The following is a 24,543-nucleotide window of genomic DNA, read 5'->3' on the forward strand; positions in this document are numbered from 1 at the left end:
AATTACACACATACACCAGTAAAACCAGCTGTCCAAACATGCTGGAGCTCAGCTTGGGTTGCTAGGTAACGGGCAGAACTCTTCTGGAGTTGCTAGGCAGCGGGCAGAGCCTGCTGATTGGTGACGTTACATTTGGAAGGTTTTTGAAACGGCTCATTTTCCAGACACCCAGAAACATTAACTGATTTCCAACAAAATGTCTGAGTGTTCTTTTTAAGTGCTTGGCTTGTTTTTAGAGTCAGTAGAGACCCAAATGGAAAAACATGCAAAATATGTAAAACATTTGTATTAAATTTTTTCATCTTCTGTTGACAAAAGGTAGTCACATTCTGTCAATTCTTATATGTTTTAGTAGATTTTAAAATCACGCATCTGCTTAAAAACATTCTCTTCCCTTTTGTAGAACCTATAAGATGCAATTTTCTGTTTTGCGAAATAAGTGTTTTGTTTTATCCTAACCGTTTATCTTAACCAGCTATGAAACACAACCCAAACACAGGTCTCTCTTAAGTAGCCTGGTCGTGTGGCCCTGATAAGTCGGTGTGTGAGAAGGACAGAATGTATCTAATCCTTTCCCCTTGACTGGCCCTTCAACAGGCGGAGCTGACAGAGATCCTGCTCCATCCTCTCTCCCTCCTCTCTGCTACTCACATTGGATCCCAGGTGATTTGACCAGCAAACAAGGAAGAGAAATTATTTAGAACGATTAAAACATTGAAATAGACATATATGATTCTAATATGCTAAGAGAATAGGGAGGGAGGAGAGGAAAAAGGGAAGCACAAAGGTCAAAGAGAGATGGAGAGGCACAGCACAGCCTGAGGTTGGCATACGACTCATTTTATTGACCTTGCAAAAGAGCAGCTCAGAAATAAAACTAGATACAGGTTCTGCTGCATCAGGAATCCCTGCAGGAAAAGTAAAAATTAAAAAACATGCATGTCATACTTTGTTTACTGTTAAAACACGGTGGAATAAAACACTAATAAACAAGTTTTTTATTCTCATCGCATCCTCCGTGCCACACTGTGGCCCCATTCTTCCCCTGTCTGCCCCACTGTGAAGCCTTCTGCAGCAACATTGTCATCCTGCTTCCCGGCAGCCAATCTGCCATCTGCCCTGAAACAGAGCAGAGTAACCCTGCAGGTGCACCGCTTGCTTTGAGAGGAAAATATAAGCTAAAGCAAATTAAATCATGCTTTAATTTACCATGCAATGTCGAGACATGTTCTGACAAATATGCTCCCCTGGGCTTCAACCTTAGCAACATAATTCTCTTTGTGCTCCGTTTAAAGATTTCTCAGAACTGGTCAGCAGTACAGATTAAAATGTGGAATATGAATCATCTGATTGGTTTGGAGTATTATCCTCTCCTGCCTCTGTGCATATTTTTGCAGATGCGGTATGCATACATGAATTCGCCTGAGATTTCTCCGTCGTCTTGACCTCCCAGTGTCTGACGGGGGTTTAATGAGCCGCAGCCTGTCAGGTCCACAGACGGACCTGGATTCGTCCGCGCCACATCGACGGATGCCACAAACTGACCGAGCGCGCTCGTTTCACCAATGTCTCTTTTGCGTTTTGTGCAGCTCAGATCGTTGAGCTCCAAACAATCTTAGCTTCTTTATTGCTGTAACAAGGAAACCTGTGACATTTAAAAGATGACAGGGTAAAATTATGACCTTCTATTTGCTGACTCACGCTCCTTTAAATAATAATAAAAAAAAGATCTACAGCTGTGCTTGTGCTCCTGTGAGGCACAGACGTGATTGGCTCTAAATGTGATATAGATCTCCTAATGCGGACAATGATATATGTTTGATTTTTATAGCAAGGAAGAAATTTCACAGGATGATGTTTGTGTCAGAATCCAAGCATTTGTCCTTTTTTTTAACTTTGTTTATTAATTTATATGCTATTTTGAGAACAAGGAGACAGCAGAGAACAAAATATCTGTAATAACAAGAGAGGATGAAATCAAAAGGAAGAGAAAATAAGGATGAGAAGGATGAAATGTGCAAGAAATGATGTAAGAGAGTAATGATAAATGTTAGCAATGTGAGAAAATACTAAATAGGAGAACAGGGATGAGAGGGATGGGGGACAGCAATAAGGATAAGAGCAATGAGATTGAATAAAGGATGAAATGGATGAGGAACGGGAGGGATTGTTTGGCCAGAGGGAAATATGGGAGACAAATGGAGAAAAACTAATGAGAAGGATGAGAAATGAGACTGAATCAGAGATGGGAATGATAGGGGAAGAATGGACAAGAGGGATAAGAGACGAGAGAAATGACAAACAATGTGCTTTTTTCTGAGTGAGTTGGGTGTCAACCTTTAAAGGTGTAGTTACAAAACCGTCACTGACTCTCTACCACATGTGGAAAAAGATATTTTCACATTCAGGTTGAAAAATATCACAATCTGCTTGAGCAGATTCACAGCTACATCAACACATCCTGGTTTCTATCTACTGCACCGACTGGGCAATGTTAAATTAAACTACAGCGTTAACATTTTTATTGAATGAGATTGTTTAAAGGTGGCCTATGCTTCCTTGAACAGGCTAGGATAAGTTTATGGGCTGCAAAAAACAATTTCATCACATTTTTTTTGTGCAAAATTATTTAGTGAGATTTCAGTCTGGTCAGTTCAGCCTATTTTGAGATGTTTGTCTCTTTAAATCCAAATAAGCTGCTCAAAGTTCACACTCGCACGTGAAAATGGCTGAAAACATACACAATTATACAACAGCACATCTTTACACAGCATTAGTAGAGCCTTCTGCACAACCAACAAGAATGCAGCAATGATAAGTTAACAATTAAATACTTGTCTTTTCCAGCAGCCATTGTACAGCACACACAACGGTAAAACCAGCTTACTAACGTGCTGAAGCTTTGCTTGAGTTGCAAGGCAACAGGTCAGTGCCCATCGATAGGAGCAACTCATTTTCCAGACATCAAAAAACTTTAACTTATTGCCAAAAAATGGTGTGGGTGCTTTTTTGGACAGAAGCAGTAGAGATCAAAATGAAAGAATAAAAAGGTACAAAATGTGAATTTAGCGTAATAGACTCCCTTTAAAATTCCAGGAAAATGTTTTCAAACTGATTTAAACTTTAAAACCGAAGACTAGAATATGTTACTCTTAAAGCAGCAACACTTCATACATGCCATAGTGGCTGTCATTAAGTATCTGACATAAAAAATAAGCAACACATTAATGCAGTGGTTCCCAAATGTGGAACCAAGCATCAGTGACGTTCAGGTTAAGATAAATATCCGATATAGGATTTAGGGCCACATCTTCAAGCAGCCTGGGTCGCATCCGAAAAGATCCGGGCATGAAAAGATCAGGTACAGATCACATGAAGGTGAAAAAAAAATAAAATAAAATCGGAATTGGGTCACTTCAGGCAGCAGTGTGAACGTAAACATAAAGTAGTAAAGAGCGTTTGAAGATAAATCTCTTTTAATCAAACATTAATATTCCAGAAATATTATGCATGTATGAAATACACACTAAAAAATTCAGGCAGGCTGAGTTCCTTTTTTCTCACAGCCGGATTCTGCTTTACACAACCTGACACTACCGACTGTAGAGGCCTGTCAGCTGGCGGAGCTTTGCTCTCAGAGACAGGGAGCGGCGCACCGGGCTGGTAACCGCCGCTGAGTGGTTCCTCGGTCTGATCACAGATATCAGGAGGCTTTTCAGAGACGACGAGCTGCAGGTGAGACTGAATGAGGAGAGGCTTGATCTTTTTTTGAAGTACCAAAGTTTGTGCTGCAGCATCATCTGCCACAAAGTGAAATAATTTTGACTAAACTGAATGTTTCAAACTATTTCTGATTTCAAAGATTGTTTACGTATGCCACCCTACAAATTTATTGATACCTCAGGAAAAGATGTATAAATTAATGTATTTTTTATTGCAGTAAATGTATTTATTCAGAAAAAATCCAACTCAGTTCTGGCCTTTTGACTGATGTTTTACCAAATAGTTTTGAAAAATATTTACACTTTTACATTTTATTTCATCACAGTATTTTATTATGATAATTAATAACTGTGAAGTACTTTGGTCAGCTGTTATTTATAAATGTGCTATTTTTATTATTAAATATAAATAAACTCAAGCTGTTTTTAACCAAAATTTCTATACAATTTTCTCTTTTTTAATTAGATAGGAGTGTCCATAAGATTTAATTTTTCCTAGGTTACAATAATAACTTCACACATAAGACCATTTGTCTTAGCCACTTCTCAAAATGGGCAAGACAAGAGAACATGCTATTCAAGTAAGGCATATAAAATGCAACAGGTAAATTAGCAATAATGAAAGCAAATAAACTCTCTATGTAGTTTGAGATTGTGCTACTTTATTAAAAGATTCACTTATCGTAAAATGTCATATTTTACCCCACGCAGCCACGCTTTTACGACTTCATCCAATATCGAACTGTTAATTATTCAGCACTTTCACTGGGGACGTTGTCCAACTGACAATGTCATTGTGGCTGAAAAGCTGCTGCCAAAAACCTCCAAACTCAATTTCCAAAATTGAGACGAGACGACTTTATTGATCCGAATAGGGAAACGCCAGAGAAAACGAACAATGACACAGCTCTACCAAAGTCACTGAAACTGGATTAAAGGTGACCTACTGCGCTTCCTTGAATAGGTTTAATTTTTTCCACAAAATTATTCTTAGATAACATTTTTTTTAGCAATTCCACTGCAGCAGTAGAGACCAAAATGGAAGTACATGCGCTTTATGTAAACGGTTTATGTTATTTGCAGACCGGCTTTAAAATTTGAACCTAAAAAGGCCATCCACCCCCGTAAAACCGAGGTCTGCTCTGATTGGTCGACGCCACTGGCCTGAACAGACACAGGCCGCCGTTGCATGTCAGCTTAGCTGAAAATGAACAAATTGAGACAGTGATTCAGTGGATATAAATTAGAAAGTGGCCCAAAGCGTAGAATGAGTCATCTTCATTCTTAATTGCATTCCAAGAAATGACAAAACCCATTAGGACCAATATCTATAAAAAGACTTTTTTTTTCTTTGTTGGACAAAATGCTGGTGTGTGTAAGTAAGCAGAAGATGATGAATGAACATTTCAGGAAGGATATTTGTATTGTATACAGAATTACTGTCTTTTGAGGCCAAACTGTAAATATTGCTAAAAATAACAAACTGTCTGGATTACATGAATAACAGTCATAAACATCCGGTTTAGAGTAACACAATATAGGATTTCAAGATTTCCAGCCCTATAAAAAGAATGCTGCATTGAGATTTTCGACCTTTAGGTCAGAGAAGAGCTGACAAACATATCACGTTTCACTGGCTTCTTCACCAGCAGCGACATGCTCAGGATCTCTGCAGATCCCAACCTCGCCCTCCACTGTAGTAACTTCAAACCAAAGCAGTCAGGCAGTGTGTGCGTGTGTGTGTGTGTGTGTGTGTGTGTGTGTGTGTGTGTGTGTGTGTGGGGGGGGGGGGGGGGGGGGGGGGGGGGGGGGGGGGGGGGGGGGGGGGGGAGGCTATGCTTGGATGTATCTTGTTTTATTTTTACAGTGTAACTCTTTAGTGTCATGTTCTGGGGTTTTCTTTCAGCTCCTTGTGGAGTTTTTGTGTATGCACTGGTTCTGTTTCCACCACTAGAGGGAGCCTATTCCATTTGGTCGGAGGGCGAGGATGACGTCATCCCACACCTGAGGCGAATTGAGCTCATCAACGAGACGTTCAAGAGAGGCAGACTGCCAGTCCTTCGGCGCCTGAGTGTTAGCCAGTCATGGTAGCTCCAAGCCCCTAGAAGCTTGCTTCTGTTACTCTGTTTCCTAGTGAAAAAGAAAACTTCCTTGTTGTTTTTTCTCGCCTTCAGGTGCTTCCTCCTGGCCTCTCGTTGTCCGAGCCCCCAGACTCACTCCATCCGTGAACCACCAGCTCCTCCCAGATTCCCACGACTGGCAGTCGTACTGCTTCTCTACCGCCGCCGCTCTAGCCTACCTGTCCGCCCTCCGACGTGCTCCCGTTTCTTCCTGGATTTCAGCCAGCCAACATCACCGCGACCTGGAACCACTGAGAACCATAAACCCCGCACATTTCAGTACTCCCTCACCTCGCTAACCCAGCGGTCCTTCAAGTAAGACTTGTTCCCTCCCTCACATGCAATATTTTACTAGAACCTTGAACTCACCATCTACTCTGCCCCTCCAGTGAACCGCTTGTTTCCTGTTGTCGCCTTTCTCCCTGGATCGACCCGAGCCTTCAGTGCTCTGCAGCAGTGTCTTCAATAAACTTCACTTTTTTTCTGTACTACAGTTTTCCCCTGAGTGTGTTCTGCATTTGGGCTAACTATTCACTCTCAATATGACAGAACACTCAGGCCAACAGCTCAGCCCAGCAGATGCTATCAGGAGAACGCTATCAGAACAACAATCCATAATTCAAACCCATGAAACCGCATTAAGACAACTTCACACTCTCCAGACTGAAACTAATCAACGTCTAGCCGATCTCACCACTCTCCTTCAACAGTCTCTTCCCCAGCCTCCACCTCCAGCTCCAGCCCCCGTTCCAGATCCGGTTCCAGCGATCCAACCCGTGTTTTCGGATGTTCGATACCCTCCTCCAGAAAGATTTTCAGGTGATCGAAATAAATGTAACGGGTTCATATTACAATGCTCCATCGTTTTCAACCATTCACCTCAGAACTATTCACAAGATGGAGCAAGGATCGCTTATGTTATCGCCCTGCTGTCTGGGAAGGCATTAATGTGGGCAGAGACCCGTTTTCCTGACCCAACTAATTATGGCTGTTCTTTTGATAATTTCCTGAAAGAATTCAAACAAGTATTTAGTTATGACTCCGACAAATCATTCAACTCCCGGGAATTGTGGAATCTAAAACAAGGCAAACGATCCGCCGCAGATTTTGCCATTGATTTCCGCATACAGGCGGCTGCCACAGGCTGGAATGCCGCTGCTTTAAAGAGCGCGTTTTATAACGCTTTAAACGACACACTTAAGGATGAGTTGGCGACGCTAGACGAACCAGAGACACTGGAACAATTAATCAGTTTAACCATCCGTCTTGATAATCGACTCCGCACCCGCGCTAAACAGAGGGACCGGAGGAGCTCGCCAGGGGAAAATCGGGAGATTGCCACCTCAGCACTTGCGGTCTCACCTCCCAGTGGGCTTTCGGAGCCTGAGCCTATGCAGGTGGGTCGAACTCGGCTAACCCCCGAAGAACGCCAGCGTCGTATCTCCGCCCGGCTTTGTATATACTGCGGCTCTCCAGGTCATTTTCGCGCCAAATGTCCGGCTCTTTTAAACTCTCAGGTCCGCCAGTAGAAAAGGAGGGGCTGGCGGACCATCTATCTACTGCCGAATCCCCTCGTCTGTTACTCCCTGCCACTATTCTCCATCATAAACAGTCATTTCCCCTTTCTGCTCTCGTAGACTCCGGTTGCGAGCAGAATTTAATCGATGAGACCCTTGCCAAACAAATAGCAATCGAAACAGAACCTCTGCCAGTTCCCCTGCGCGTTACCGCGATTGACGGTAAAATGCTACCGCAAGTCACTCACCGGACCAAACCGCTCCATCTGGTGATTTCCGGCAATCACAGTGAGTTGATTTCTTTTTTTGTTTTTTCCACTGCCCACTCTCCCATAATTCTCGGCTATCAATGGTTACAACAACACAATCCCCAAATAAACTGGTCTGACAGACACGTCTCATCCTGGTCCACGTTTTGTCATTCCTCCTGTCTCCGCTCCGCTGTTCCACCGGGTTCGTCGCCGGTGGAGCAGCAGGAGGCGGACCCTGTCGATCTGTCTACCGTTCCGTCTGAATATCATGATCTCTCTGCTGTTTTCAGTAAAACTAAAGCCCTTTCTTTACCACCTCATCGTCCTTATGACTGCGCCATCGATCTTCTCCCAGGAGCCCCTCTGCCATCCAGCCGTTTATACAACATATCCCGACCTGAGAGAGAAACCATGGAGCAATACATCAAAGACTCGTTAGCAGCCGGTATTATCCGTCCATCTTCGTCACCACTGGGGGCGGGGTTCTTCTTTGTGGGGAAAAAGGACGGATCTCTGAGGCCCTGTATAGACTATAGGGGATTAAATAACATCACAGTCAAAAACAAGTATCCATTACCACTTCTGTCTTCAGCCTTTGAACCCGTTCATGGTGCAACAATCTTTTCCAAGCTCGACCTGAGAAATGCATACCACCTCCTCCGAATCCGCAAAGGAGACGAGTGGAAAACGGCTTTCAAAACTCCTATTGGCCACTTTGAATACCTGGTCATGCCTTTCGGTCTATCTAATGCCCCAGCCTTTTTCCAGGCTCTCGTTAATGATGTTCTAAGAGACTTCTTAAACATATTTGTTTTTGTATACCTTGATGACATCCTGATTTACTCTAAGTCCCCTGAGGAGCACCAACGCCATGTCCGTCTGGTATTACAACGACTACTGGAGAACAAACTTTATGTTAAAGCAGAGAAATGTGAATTTCATCAGACCTCTGTTTCTTTCCTGGGATTCATATTAGGAGGCGGACAGGTCAGGCCGGCCGAGGAGAAGATCCGGGCGGTGCTGGAGTGGCCCAGGCCCGAGACCCGCAAGCAACTTCAGCGTTTTTTGGGCTTTGCCAACTTCTACCGCCGCTTCATCCGGAACTACAGCCAGACCGCACTACCGTTAACCGCCCTTAACTTCTTCAAAGATCCCATTCAGCTGGACCGAGGAGGCCGACGCTGCCTTCACACGTCTCAAGAACCTCTTCGCGCACGCTCCCATATTAGTTCAACCTGACCCCACTAAACAATTTATTGTTGAAGTCGACGCATCTGACACTGGTGTGGGGGCAGTATTGTCTCAGGTCTCGTCCCATGACCATAAAACTCATCCGTGTGCCTTTTTTTCACGCAGATTAACCCCTCCGGAGAGGAATTTTGACGTTGGAGACCGGGAACTTCTAGCCATCAAATTGGCTCTGGAGGAGTGGAGACACTGGCTGGAGGGGGCGGAACATCCTGTGCTGGTCTGGACTGATCATAAGAACCTATCCTACCTTCAGTCCGCAAAGAGGTTGAATCCCCGACAGTCACGCTGGTCCTTATTTTTCTCCCGTTTCAATTTGTCCATCTCCTATCGCCCGGGCTCTCGTAACATTAAACCTGATGCCTTGTCCCGTCTTTTCTCTCCCGATGATTCCGATAAGATTCCAGCCACCATCCTCCCTCCCAGTTGCACTGTTGCCACAGTCACCTGGGAGATGGAGGATATAATTAAACAAGCACAACAGTCTGAACCCACGCCAGACAATTGCCCTTCTAGGAAAATTTTTGTCCCATCATCTGTCCGAGCCCGGTTTCTCCAATGGATCCATGCTTCAAGATTCTCTGGCCATCCTGGCACCAGCCGAACCATCGCTCTAGTAAATCGTAGATTCTGGTGGCCCTCCGTTCATAAAGACGTCCGTGAATTTGTTCTAGCCTGCACCATCTGTTCCCGCAATAAATCATCCCATCAACCTCCCTCTGGTCTCCTTCAGCCTCTCCCGATTCCGAAACGCCCTTGGTCCCACATCGCATTAGATTTTGTTACTGGTTTACCCGTTTCCAAAGGCATGACCACTATTCTCTCCATTGTTGACCGTTTTTCCAAAGCCTGTCATCTCATCCCCCTCCGCAAACTGCCCACTGCATTTCAAACAGCTCAACTCCTGGTCAAACATGTTTTCCGGCTTCATGGTATACCCCAAGACATCCTTTCTGACAGAGGACCACAATTCACATCACAGGTTTGGAGAAATTTCTGTTCCGCTTTACACGCCAAAGTCTCACTCACCTCTGGTTTTCATCCACAGTCAAATGGTCAAACTGAACGACTCAATCAAGATCTGGAATCCATGCTCCGCTGCTACACTTCCACCAACCCTTCTGACTGGTCCCAATTCCTCCCGTGGGTAGAATATGCACACAACAGTCATGTTTCTGCTGCTACCGGTCTGTCCCCCTTTGAAGTATCCATTGGCTATCAACCCCCACTACTCCCATCTGACGAAGAAGACATTTCTGTTACATCCGTCCGCCATCACATCCGTCGTTGTCACAGCATCTGGAACACAACTCTCCACAACCTCAACCTCAACGCAGCCCAGATAAAGCGTCAAGCGGACCGCAGAAGGCGACCTGCTCCGACATATGCCCCCGGTCAACAAGTATGGTTATCCTCCCGGGACATTCCTCTCAAGGCCATGTCCAGAAAACTTTCCCCTCGTTACATTGGACCATTTGAAGTAGAAACCATCGTAAATCCGTCTGCTGTCCGTCTCCGTTTGCCCGCTTCCCTCCGTATCCATCCCACCTTCCATGTCTCCCAAATCAAACCCGTCCAGACCAGCACACTCTGCCCTCCAGCCGAGCCCCCTCCACCCCCCCGTGATATTGATGGCCATCCTGCATATACTGTCCGCCGGATCGTGGACTCCCGTCGGCGAGGTCGCGGCTGGCAGTACCTTGTCGATTGGGAGGGCTACGGTCCGGAGGAACGCTCGTGGGTCCCTGGGTCCTTTATCTTAGATCCATCCCTCATTACTGACTACCGTTCCTCCCTTCCCTCCAGTTCCTCTAGGCCGCCAGGTGGCGACCATTGAGGGGGGGGTACTGTCATGTTCTGGGGTTTTCTTTCAGCTCCTTGTGGAGTTTTTGTGTATGCACTGGTTCTGTTTCCACCACTAGAGGGAGCCTATTCCATTTGGTCGGAGGGCGAGGATGACGTCATCCCACACCTGAGGCGAATTGAGCTCATCAACGAGACGTTCAAGAGAGGCAGACTGCCAGTCCTTCGGCGCCTGAGTGTTAGCCAGTCATGGTAGCTCCAAGCCCCTAGAAGCTTGCTTCTGTTACTCTGTTTCCTAGTGAAAAAGAAAACTTCCTTGTTGTTTTTTCTCGCCTTCAGGTGCTTCCTCCTGGCCTCTCGTTGTCCGAGCCCCCAGACTCACTCCATCCGTGAACCATCCAGCTCCTCCCAGATTCCCACGACTGGCAGTCGTACTGCTTCTCTACCGCCGCCGCTCTAGCCTACCTGTCCGCCCTCCGACGTGCTCCCGTTTCTTCCTGGATTTCAGCCAGCCAACATCACCGCGACCTGGAACCACTGAGAACCATAAACCCCGGACATTTCAGTACTCCCTCACCTCGCTAACCCAGCGGTCCTTCAAGTAAGACTTGTTCCCTCCCTCACATGCAATATTTTACTAGAACCTTGAACTCACCATCTACTCTGCCCCTCCAGTGAACCGCTTGTTTCCTGTTGTCGCCTTTCTCCCTGGATCGACCCGAGCCTTCAGTGCTCTGCAGCAGTGTCTTCAATAAACTTCACTTTTTTTCTGTACTACAGTTTTCCCCTGAGTGTGTTCTGCATTTGGGCTAACTATTCACTCTCAATATGACATTTAGACACAAAGCATAAAACTTAGGCCAGAGGCGGTTATTATTCTGACTGCCTGGTACAAACGGCTGTGAAAACACCTCTACCATGAACTGTATGTACGCTTGTTTATGTACAAAAAATATGTGTAAGAAAGTATTTTTGGTCACATTAAACCAGAGTCTTTATGCAAAAGAAAATAGTTGGTGTAAATTATATCACTTGGCATATAACTGGACAAACAAATTCATTGACTTTTTAATATTTTATTGCTTTTAACTATGTCTGTTTAATTAAGTCTAATTTAGTTTTATACTTTTATTTGTTGGCAGAAAGGAGCAAAACATTTCTGCCCCAAAAAAATCTCAGAAATTTTCAGGAAGAAACTTGGAATTTTCTGAGTTTGGGAAGTTAAAAATTTGCTTACAAAAAAGACAAACAAACAACAAGAAAAAACAAAAAAGAATTTTTGAAACAAAGCCCATAAAAAATTAAAATTTCTGATTTTGAAAAGTTGACAATTTGCTAAATTCCTAAATCCAGAATGTGAGATTTTCTAGCAAAGACTCAGAAAATTTTAAATTAACCTGAGAAATCTTTGAGATAATTTAAAATTTTCTCAAACGCTTCAACCAAGCATCACGGGACCAAATGAATCAGAATCAGCGTTTGGTTCTGTTACTGCATCAGAACCACTTTTAGGTTTACAATACATTTTCAGGCCACTGCATGTTATTTGTCCTCCAAATTATGCCTGTTTCCAAAAATTTTAAACTTTTTGGAAACATCAAAATAGTTTAAAATTGGAAACTTTTTGACTTTTGAAACCCAGAAATTTTTCAATGTCAAGAATTTGAAATTTTCTCAGACTTCTCAAATTAATTTCAAAATATCTGATTTTGTTTTTGTCTAGAAATTTTATGAGATTAATCATTTATATAGACATTTATATAAACATCTATCTATCTATCTATCTATCTATCTATCTATCTATCTATCTATCTATCTATCTATCTATCTATCTATCTATCTATCTATCTATCTATCTATCTATCTATCTATCTATCTTAGTGATCAGTATAAAAACCAGATGCTCATGAGTCAAATAAATTTATTTTATGACAAATTAACTAAGCTGTAATTGCAGGTGCTAATTTATTAAAGTTACATTGATTAATTTTGCAATAAAGTTCAATATTCCAATGTCAAGTTAAATCAATAAAGTTGAAGCAGGAGGGAATACGTTTTGACACTGGGCCACATGATTTTCTTGAAAGACCTTGAAGCAAAACAAAAAGAAGGAGTGTACACCATACGCATTAATTAAGATAAATGAGTAATTGAATTACTTTGCTTAAATTGGTTCTACCAACGTTGTGGAAACAACTGTTTGCTCTGGCAGATTTATTTCAAGGTAAAGCCTAAAGTGCACACTGTTCCACTGAAAGAGTTTTCCTAGCAATAAATGGAAATTAACCCATTTTTTTATTACATTTTGCTCCCAGATATTGTAAGAAGCAGGAAAGGCAATTATTGAGATGCACAATTATTCTCTGAGACTGTTATAAATCCAGGGCACTCACAAATCCGCTCCATGCCAGGGAGTTGCATGTTCAGCTGGCGTCGAGCCAAGACAATAAAACAGAAAAGCTATTTTTATTTAAGCATTTTCACAGAGAAGAAGGGTGAGCAGAAATACAAATGTTTGATTTTATGTTCAAAAGGGTCTTTTTTGAGTGCAGCGTTGTGTCCAATGCACAGATACTTCTCTCCTCCCCATTATCAATAGAAAGTGTGTAAGTGGAAGACGAAAGCTCCCACTGTCAGCTCTCGTGACTCTCCACATGTTCCTGATGTCTATCTGGATGCCGGGCCTCATCCTCATCAAAGCCAACGCTCAGCTTGTAGATCACCGGCTGACATAATCGGCTTTGACCGCAGCCCAGTTTGTACAACTTTGGCAAAGGTGAGGAAACTTTTAACACAAGCAGATTTGGCTGTGAAATGTTTCCCTAATCAAACTCTGTTTGTGCGCCAGCAGCTCTTTTTTGTTACCGACATATTTTTATTCCAGTAAAAGTAACAAGTAGCCATCCAAGAAATTACTCAACTAAGATTAAAAACGTATTTGGTAAAAAGTCTACTGAAGTCCCGAGTAACTGATCAAATTATCAATAATTTCATATTTGGAAATTACATCATCAGACGGACCAAGATATAAAGTTCAGTGGAAATTTTGATATTTTAAGGATGAAAAAGACAATAATTCAAAATAAAATTTTTCAAAATCAATTTCTTTCAAGAAAAACTTAAAAAAGTATTTCAGGTGTGTGTGTGTGTGTGTGTGTGTGTGTGTGTGTGTGTGTGTGTGTGTGTGTGTGTGTGTGGTGAATATTTGATTAAAACATGTTTCATTTAATGTGCAGAAAATTCAAAAGTTTTACTCAAACAAGAGTAGCAATACTTAAAAATATAATTACTGAAGTAAAAGTAAAAAGTACAAGATGGTAGAAAATACTCAGAAAAGTAATGTAAAAAATGTTATTCAAGTAAATGTAATTGAGTAAATTTAACTCAGCTTTTGTGGTAAGAAATCTTGTGATATTCAGTAATTTATTTGATGTATTGGCATCAAATAAGAGAGAGCCGAGAGTGGAGACCTGTGGAGCTCCGCCAGACATTTTTGTTTAGTCAGAATCCAAGGATTTGAACCGGCAACTCACCGATTGCAGAGCAAATTTCTACCATCGTCACCCAATTTGGGCAATTACATCTTCACAAAGGTCAAGGTGAGTTTGCGCAGCGTGTTTCTCTTAATTGATAATGTTGAATTAATAATTTGAAAATTGCCTTTCTCTGTTTGTTTACCTGAAATGACAACAAAAAACTGAAAGGACACAATACATTTTCAGGCCACTGCATGTTATTTGTCCTCCAAATTACGTCTACAGTAATACAATAAACTAAAATCAATCAGTTTAGCTGGAGTGCTGCTTCATTTTCTGGAAGCTTTTCTGTATTTCATCTGTGTGTAACTGAAAGTCCAATGTAGAGAAAGGCTGTCTTCTCTAAATGTGAATTTTGGTGGATATTGATGGACTGACTGTGTGTTCTGTCTGCTAAAATGTGACCAGAATGTCTGAGGCTTCATTTGTCCCTCAGCGAATACTGGCAGTGAATAAACAATCGAAAAGGACTGGGATTCTTTTTACACCAACAAACCTTCTTATATACGGCTTCAAAAAGAAAACGATTTATTTCTGGATTAATTGCCCAAACACTGTGGCTTTAAATCAAGCACACAAGTGTCGATTATTTATATAAGAAAGGATGTGTCCACATTTTACCGGCAGGGATTGCGGCACAATAGTGAGTTCAAAAAATTTATGGAGGAGAATGTGGCGACATTTAATGCTGGAGGCTTTGGAGATTAAACCTCTGCAGACGTTACAAATCATACAGAAGAGCAAATAGTGGTTAATGGATGAATGGATGAGGAAGATGAGAGGGAGTAAAAAGGGGGGATGAGAGCCAAAAAGCAGGTATGGATGATGAATGAGGACTTTGGGACAACGAAGGAAGATTTAATGAGGAGTGAAAGGATGAGGAATTAGAGATGAGACTGACAAAGGATGAGGGGGTTAGTAATTGGGAAAAACAAGTGTAAGAGGATTAATAGTGAATGAGGGATGAGGGGGATGAAATACTGGAGATAAGAGTGTCATTATTAAAGGGAACCTAATATGTAAAATTCACATTTTGCATGTTTTTGTCATTCTATTTTAATCTCAACTGTTTCTAAAAACAACCCAAGCACTTAAAAAAAAAACAACCAGCCGTGTTTTAAGCAATAAGTTTATGTCTTTTGGTGTCTGGAAAACGAGCCGTTTTAAAAACCTCCCAGTTTCTAAAACTGGGAGGTTTCAAACCTTCTCAGTTTCAATCTTTGGGCATTGGCCTCAGCCAAGCCCAGTCCCATTACCTAGCAACCTAAGTTGGGTTCCAGCACGTTTGGTCAGCTGCTGTTACCGCTGTATGTGCTGTACAATGGCTGCTTGAAAAGACAAATATTTTGCAGCATTCCTTTTGGTTGTGCAGGAGGCTCCACTTTTGCTTTTCAAAGCTGAATGGTTGTATAATTGCACACCTGTTTTCAGTCATTGTCATGTGTGAAAGTGAACCTTGAGTTGGTGGGCGTGGCCAGCAGTAGATTATTTGGATTAAAAGTGACAAGATGCCCTAAGACACAAACTAACATCTCATTATAGCAATGATTTGTCCAAAAAAATAAATAAATAGAATATAGACCGTAAATATTAGCCTGTTCAAGGAAGAATAACATGTCACCTTTTATGCTGGGATACAAGATGAAACTGATGGATGAGAAGGACGACAGAATGAGGTTTAGAGGGTTGGACGTTACTGAGAGATGGGAGGAATAAAAATAAATAAGAGTAACATTGGCTTAAGATTTAGGGATTGAATCAAATGGTTGCAGGAATAATGATGAGCGATAGTAAGAGCGACAAAGAGTAGAGAATAATAGAACATGAACAGGTGAGTTGGGTAAAAATAGACGGCTGTGTTGTTAGAGGTGTGATTAAGGTGAGACCCTCTTTGTAGGTTTTATTAGTTTTACAAATCAGATCAAAGATCAATGTGTTTGTTATTATTCCAGCTACAAATGAAGATGAGACACGATCCTTTGGAAATGCATCATTTAGGCTCTAATATATTCATTTAAAGAATTCGTACAATTAATTCATGTTTAATTTTAATCATTTTAATCACAGCTCTGACTTTTAACTTCAATATCGACTTTAATCAACTCAGGAAAATCCTTAATATCCGATCAAAGTATTGACTTTTTAATATAGCTGATTTATAAAGTGTATTTGGAACGTTTGTATTAAATAAATACACAATGATAAATATATTAGATATATTTTTAAAAGGTTTTCTATATTTTATTATTTAAATTAATTATTTATTAAAAAGGTAGATTTATCTGGAGCGATTCGGGGTAGCGGGTGAGTTTCTAAAATGGATTAAGATACTTTGCAGTTCCCCGTCAGCCTGTGTCATGACTAATGGTGTTCAATCTCCACCTTTTGCAATACATAGGGGAACTCGACAGGGTTGCCCTCTATCCCCGCTCCTATTTGTCCTTGCACTGGAGCCCCTAGCAGTGGTTATTAGATCACAGCAAAATATACATGGCATAATGATTAGCAGCAAAGTCCATAAAATAGCGTTATACGCAGATGATATTCTGTTATTCGTAACAAAACCCGATATTTCAATACCAGCTATCTTGTCCACTATCTATGAGTTTGGTTCCTTCTCAGGTTATAAAATCAATTTTGATGAATCAAAAGCGATGCCACTTGCTACTGTCCAGGACCTTCCCTCTAGCCGTTCCCTGAGATGTTCCCAACACGGCTTCACTTACCTTGGAGTTAATGTGTCCCCTAACCTGTCAGAGTTATGGAAGCTTAACGTCTCTCCAACACTTAGCAAAATAAGGAGGGACTTAGAAAGGTGGCATGACCTTCCCTTATCATCAATGGGGCGTATAAGTTTGATTAAAATGAACATTTCCACGACTTTATATCCCCTCCAAATGTTACCCCTTTGGATCTCCAAAAAAGTTACTACAGATATAGAGAGGGCATTTTCCAGGTTTATTTGGCATGGAAAGAGACCACGACAGAAAATCAGAACTTTACAGCTTCCTGTGGACAGAGGTGGCTTGGCTCTGCCAAACATCTACTATTACAATTGGGCTTGCCATGCTCGTTATCTCTGGGACTCATGGCTACATGCTCATCTCAACTCGGACCCCTGCCTGGATTCGTGGGCCTCTCCGCCTGCTTCCTTGTGGAGCCTCGCAACTGGTGATAAGAAGAGGCTATCAAGAGCTTTATGCAGATGGAGACTTTTTATTTGTAATAAGAGTAAAATTATAATCAACTCCTTACAGTGGAAAATGGTAAATGCAACACAAAGTTTTTGTCTTTTTATAACAAAAGGAGTTTTATTGAAAATCAGCCTTAATCTAACTTATTAAACTTGACTAAATATAACGAGCATTTTTGAAAGAAAGAAACCCAAATCCTCAATAATTTTTTAAATATAGGTGTGTTTGTTTTTAATACAGCAACATTCTTTTTACATATTTGTATTTTTCCTCCCAGAAATTAAAAAAACAAAAACAAAAAACTTTTATATATATTTTCTTTACTTTCGATTTGACTATTTTGACTGATCTGCCAAAACATTTAGACACCCGTGTAGGAGCCTGTTTTAAAATGTTTAATAAATAGCTGAAAAGATGCAACATTTGATCAATCAAATCTGTCAGAGAAGAAGCCTAATTTACAGTGAAGACATTTTAGATCATAATTAGAGGAAAGACATTTTTTGTAAAGGAAGGTCGACTCGTCCCTGAAACTTGTGATGAAGCTCGCTGCTGCTGTTGCTAATCCTTTAGCGTCTTCCTGTGTAAATGCAGCGGGTCAGCCAAGAAGAGCATCTTAAATAACCACAGGCCCTACATTCGTTTGAAATTAAATAAAAGTGGAGAGGCAATCAGACGGAAAAACTAACTCTGAGAACTCTCCCTATTCAGCAGCGTCTCTTTTTGTGTGACATCTCCCTCCCAACATTCACACTGGAGCAACACGAGCGACGTGGGGTGTAGTAAACCCTCACTGACGCTCCCTCACTTTCAAATCTAGGGCACGGGACTGCTCTACGCAAAACAGATAGCGGTGACAGATTTAGAAGTAAAAGATTAAACCCGTGAGAGCTGAGAAACACACAGAAAAATATCCTTGTTCCGTTGTTTACAGAGGCGTTCTGTTCACTAACAGGGCCGGTAAAAGCATTTTGGGGGCCTGAAGCAACTTTTTTTGGGTGACCCCCATACCAACATGTCAAGACCAAACAATGTATAATTTATAAGCTACTTTATGTGTGTAACACACCTTCTATCATTAGCATCATTTGTGATTAGCATACATTATAGCAGATTATTGATTTTGACCTTACAGGAGTAACAAAGTAAGAAAAATAATTTGGATTTTGAAACGCAGAGTTGTATTTAAGTGTGCCAATTTGTTTTAACTATTTGAGACACTAAATTTAATATCTTATATTTCCCCAACAGTGGCAACAAAAGGAAGAGATTAATCCCGATTATGTACAAAAACAATGCAAAAATTGTGTTTTCATATTTAATAGCATTTAGTTTGCAATTTTCAATGTTATTTAATATTAATAAACAGCTTTTAAGATGCCACTAAAAATGATCAGTTTCTCTGATTTTACTTTTTATATGTTGTTCTTTTATTCCATGAACTACTGAAAACATTGAAATTCCAGGCAAACATTTAGTTGAGAAATGGTCAAAATCACAAAAAAGATGCATTCCTTTCACACCTCAAATAATGCAAAGAAAACAAGCTGATATAAATTGTAGAAGCAACAATACTAATGTTTTAACTCAGGAGGACTTCAGAAATCAATAATTGGCTGAAAAATCAGGAGGTTCAGTGCAGTGGGCTCTTCAATTTCTCCAGGGCTTTATGTGTTTTCCTTCAAGCCACTTTGGTGCTTTTGGGGCCCCCTGGTGGTGTGGAGGACCCTAAACTGCCAGTAAGCCTGCTTTGCTTTGGGCTGGCCCTGCTCAATAACACACCCAATTAGAAGATAGAAATAAAAAGTACAGTCGTTGCATTCTGTAAACCCCAAATACACAACAATGTGGGATTTAAAGCTGCTCTGGTGTTGACCACAACAATATTTAGTCACTGATGAGCACGAATGTTCACAGACACACCTGGAAGGATCACAGCAGCCCTCCCTGTGGGGAAACTGTATATTTAGAGTCACGGGATCAAGGTCAAGGCAGGGGGAATGCAGCACAGAGTGCGCTTCTATTATCTCTGCAGAAAACCAGCATGACAAGAGGTCTTCTTTTACCCCACAAACATATGCCTACCCCTTCCACTTGTTCACATTATGCTTCCTTACAGCCTCTACTTTCAATGTATTTCACTCTGATGCATTGACAAAAAGCAGTGCATAATATGGCGGATCGATAATATCTGTATTAAGACTAAATTTCTTCTTTAGTTTCAGATTTTGTTTTAATTTTGAATTGCAGTTTCTCAACTCTACCTGAGAAGAGCTTTTGCTTTAATTTGCGATCAAATAATACCTTGTTAATTTAGGAAAAATGAACTCAAATCATGTTATTAAAGTATTTTGTAGATACCTATTAACTTTGTCCAAATTCAGCCCTGATTTAAACAAAACAATTTGGATTAAATAATTAAGTATGGTTTTAAATGAAAGTTTTCTTTATTTTATTATTTAAATTCATTATTTAAAAAGGTAGGGCATTTAGTTACTTAATTGCAAATTTCATAATTTTATAATATATTTAATTATTTACTGATTTATTTAATAATTTATTTGTACATTGAACTATTTAGTGGTAAATTAAATTACTTAATGACATTTTTAATCATGTTCTAATGCATTATAGAGTTACAAAAAAATATAAACATCAAAAGTTTGATGAAATATAAAACTTAAATGAAAGTATCAGTATTGATATCAACAATACAGACTTTTTATTAACTTGTTATTGTAATAAAACTTCTCTGCTGCATAAATATGAAGGAAAACCAGAAATGATTGCATTAATTCCCTTTTACTTAACCACATCAGATATGGAAGTAATTGCCTTTAGAAGTCACATAATTAGTGAATAAAAGGTACTTAATCTCAGGTAATTACATTACAGCTCACACACAAAGCTGGCCAAAGTTAAAACAAGTTTAGGTAATAAAATAATATCCCAAACTGCAAAATCAAAAATGTTGCTTGCTAACTTTTTTCTAGTTTCAAATGAAGTATGTTAATAAACTTAATAATAAATTAGACAAAACTGACTCACAAGATAAAGGAGCTTGTTTTAAGTAGATAACTTCTTAGTGTTGATAAAAACTAAATAAATGAAAGTCCTATTTCCACTGGCAGATTATGGCCCAGTAAAAGTCCACACTCTGAATCCAGATGTGCAAAACTGGTACAATTAAATCACAAAAGGCCTGGTTGTTCAAAGTACTGACTCAGGGAGGCTCAATACAAATGAATGCCACTAATTTAAGACTTTTTAGTAAAAAGAAAAAGTTGAAAGTATTATCTAGTGTTGATAAATCAAATGAAATCCAAATAAAATTCAATGTTTTTGGTTGTAATGTGACAAAATATGAAAGTAACTCAATGGGCTACTCCCCTGACTGCCATCCCAGATCAGCTCTCATCAGGACGAAGTGCCGTTTTAATTAACCGGAGCAGATCGGCTCCTCAACTATCTGATGGATAAGAGAGGCGGAGCACAGCGAGAGAGAGATTAGGAAAATTAAAGGTGGATGAAACAGAAAATAGATGCAGCCTGGGAGGAAAAAGAGAACAAACACAGAGCGGCGTGCTGCAGCCTCATAAAGGAACGGCTAAAATCATAATAACAAAATGAATAATTCAGCAGCGAACGGGGGAAAGGTTCACTTCACTATAATGAGCGTTTTTGTGAGGTCGTAGTTTTGTAACCTAAGCAGGGCTTTGAGCGTGTGGCTGTGTGTGAGTAGGAGATACTGCTGATTCAGTAGGGATGGATGAAGGTGACTCTCTACTGCCTGACTCTCCTCCTCATATTGATCCCAGTTGTCCAACTCAGATCTCACTCAAGGATACACTCATTGCCTCCTTGACATTTCCAATACGACACTGTGAAAGCTGTAACTCCACGCCTGGTCATTGAGGGGTTGTTGATCTGCCGGCAAAGTTAGAGGAAACCACAAAATGATCCACAAGATGACCAAAACTTAGGATGCATTCACACCAGCCCTGTTTAGTCCACTTTAATCAAACTCGAGTTCATTTGTCTCAAAGGTCTGGTTCAAACTCTGACGCAGTTCGGTTGAAGTGAACTCTGGTGCGGTTCAAATGAGTGGACAAAAGACTGCTCCAAAAGGAGGAGGCAAATTATGGCACAAAGCATTCTGGGTAAATATAACCAAAACAAACATGAGGGAGAAAAAGTTTGTGAATTTTACCCAAAGAAAAATCCTACAACTGCTGATATCTGATGCAACTCCATTTGCTTTGCATTTTGTGAAGAAAGAAGTTGCACTCATGTATTTTCCAGAAGTTTTCAAGCCGTTTCCTTCAGTAGGTCCTTGGAGCAGCGCCCCCACAGGTGAGGAGGGGAACAGGATTTTCAATTAGTATGTTTCATTTGACACAGTACAGTGTGAAATCAAACCACAGCAGCTGAAAATGTAACAAATGTTCCCAAATCGAACTCAGTGCACTAGATTATCAGGTGTGAAAACACCTTTAATCTGTAAACATGCAAGCACATGGCGCCACATTCTGGCTCGGATGTGTTGTTGTTTTCATACCAGACTGCACACAAAGAGTTGAGCACTAAGAATAGAGCAGGCTACAACTGCAGCATTCAAATGCAGTGGCTGGGAGCAAAGGTTTGGACCACATATGGGAGAATGTGCCTGTGTAGACCTGCACCGTCAAGGGTAAACTACACACACACACACACACACGCTTTAAGCTCACCTCAAAACAGCAGCATGAATATGCATGATGCCGAAGGACGCAGGAGAAACATAATTAGACAATCAACAACTCCCAGATGACACGCATTACTACGACAGACGGGATGTGCCCCTCACTTCATCCTCCCCTCTTGTTAGCAGTAAAAAGCCGAGTCGTGCTTATACGTCAACATGAATTCCCACTTACTAGAGGCTCAAACTTGGGCAGAGAGCTGGAACGAACAGAATGAAAGCCAGAGGTTCGGCACAGTGAAGGATGGGAGCCGAATGTGAAGACAACCCAGCATAAAATGTAACTCCACCTCAAATCAATTACAAAATTAATGCTTCAGATTCAGAGCAGACACTTTGAAATGAACCGAGACACACCTTAAAAGACAAACAGCAACACACTCTCACACTAAAAGTGCTGCAAGGCACTCTTATGCACGCTCCTGTGCACGTGCACTCACACACACCTGGCTGCGAAGTACACAGTATATATTTGAATGTGTGACTTATTCCTGGCAAAATGGGAGCAGGTGTCCCGAACAAAGGCTTCTGTTTAGGTTTCATTAAGCCAATTTGTGGAGGAGATTGGAAATTTAAAACAAATACAGGAAGGGGATCTGGGAAGTTGCAGAAGCTATTTAAGCATTCAGATGGACTCACAGAACCAGAAGCAGCGACTCGGCCGAGCCGCTTCCTGTGCGCCTCTTAGCGACAATTCATCACATTATTAAAAATAGTTTTCTGCATATTTTTAGCATTTGGTTATCTTTAATTTAGTGTCAACCACTGTAGTTAATCTAAATCAGCTGTTTTGTTTTTTTTTCTGATTATTGTTTTTCTTAAATTTACATTTTTTTTTTACTTTTACAATTTTCAGAAAAGATATTACTTTCAAAAATAATAAAATGCTTAGTTATTGTCATGTGGTTTATATGTATGAATAAAGCATTTAAAATACTGTTTCCATGTATTTTAACACATAATGTTCCTTTGAAGATCTGCTTTTTTAGAAAATTAAAACAAAAGTTTATCTCACCAAAACTGGAACATTACCAAAAATTTCCTTCTGATGGGGTTCGTTCATCAGATTAAAAATACCTTTAAGCAGGTATTAAACACAGCTTTCATTAAGCCGACATTTCTGTACGGAAATGTTTTTTTTTATTGGTATGATGTAATATTTTAATCTCCTACAAACAGGAATAAAAGCTTAAAAACATGCTTCACTTAATCAAGCAACTGAACTTTTCTATTACATTTACACGACCAAGGAAATGTGATTTTTTTTAAAATAGAAAAGTCTGTACATGCGCTTAAGCTTAAATTATTTCACAATTCTCAATGAACTGCAGGTTAGACTAATTATCAAGCTGATCAATTAAAGTGATGTCACGTTCATTAAACTAGTTATCTAGCAAGCCACTCCTTTTGTTTGTGAATTTTTTAGCTTTGTCGCACTTTTTCCTTCCACTGAACTTTCCATTACTGTGCTTAAATGGTTACCATACAACTCAGATGGCCAAATTTTCAGTTTATTCAGGAAACAACCAAATAAACTGACATGAGAGGAAAACAGTTAGCTGGGATGGCAGGACAAGAAGAGGGAAGCATCACTACTTTTAATGATGACAATAATAGTTATTATTATTTTAAATTTTATTTTTAATGCCCTTCATATATTGAGATCTCAAAGGGACAGTACTTATACTACAACTAATAAAAATAATTTGTGTGTTTTCACATACAGATAAAACAATTTTTAATTAAATTGTGATTGAAGGAATTTGTTTGGCATTGAATAATTCAGTTTAAAGTTATGTACTTTACATCTTAAGTAAAAAGAATGAACAAATACAGTCCAGATTCACATTAACAACGCAAAAATTTTTTAAATCAGAAATATATCACACTGTATTGAAGCCTTACTTATAACTTTTCCCTTAAAGATGGTGACACCCCCAACATCTTGCAGCCATGGGTGGAGAGCCACAATCAAATTCACTTACAATAACCAGTTGTAAAACAAAACTCATCTCATGGTTGACTTTTTTTTTCAGGTGCAAACTCACCAGACACCATGCTGCCAGACACACACTCACACACGTACACGCACATTTGGATTTCACACAACAGATTCTCAAATCGCTCATATTTAGGCAAAAAACAAAAGAGTGAAACACTGACCTGCCATGCCGCTGACACACACACATCCTCTTCAAGCAGTTCAGCCTTTCAAAGAGGATCCGTTTGAACGCGTCTATATACATTGACCCTGTTGAGGTTAAAGAACAAGCCAGCACTTCAATGTTTTCTCACGAATCGCTTGATTTGAAATAGAAGCAGCAGCAGCAACTGCGGGACGAGCCTCGATAAAAGCTGAGGAGACGCGATCGCCGCAGAGAAAGAGAAAGTCAGACACGATGTGCGCGGCT

The 24,543-nt window shown here is 40.4% G+C and overlaps 1 protein-coding gene across 2 annotated transcripts in view; it reads right to left on the reverse strand.

Moving 5' to 3' along the window:
- LOC129370127 (membrane-associated guanylate kinase, WW and PDZ domain-containing protein 3) overlaps positions 1-24,543 on the reverse strand; it is a 67,351-nt gene extending 42,808 nt beyond the window's left edge. For both annotated transcript variants that reach the window (XM_055045827.1, XM_055045830.1), the window contains exon 1: positions 24,296-24,543. In XM_055045827.1, coding sequence (XP_054901802.1) covers positions 24,296-24,378 — 83 coding nt within the window. In that variant the 5' untranslated portion in view covers positions 24,379-24,543. The remainder of the gene's footprint in view (positions 1-24,295) is intronic.

Source organism: Poeciliopsis prolifica, unplaced genomic scaffold, assembly GCF_027474105.1.
Source record: "Poeciliopsis prolifica strain line A6 unplaced genomic scaffold, Auburn_PproV2 SCAFFOLD023, whole genome shotgun sequence".
NCBI classification, from domain to species: domain Eukaryota; kingdom Metazoa; phylum Chordata; class Actinopteri; order Cyprinodontiformes; family Poeciliidae; genus Poeciliopsis; species Poeciliopsis prolifica.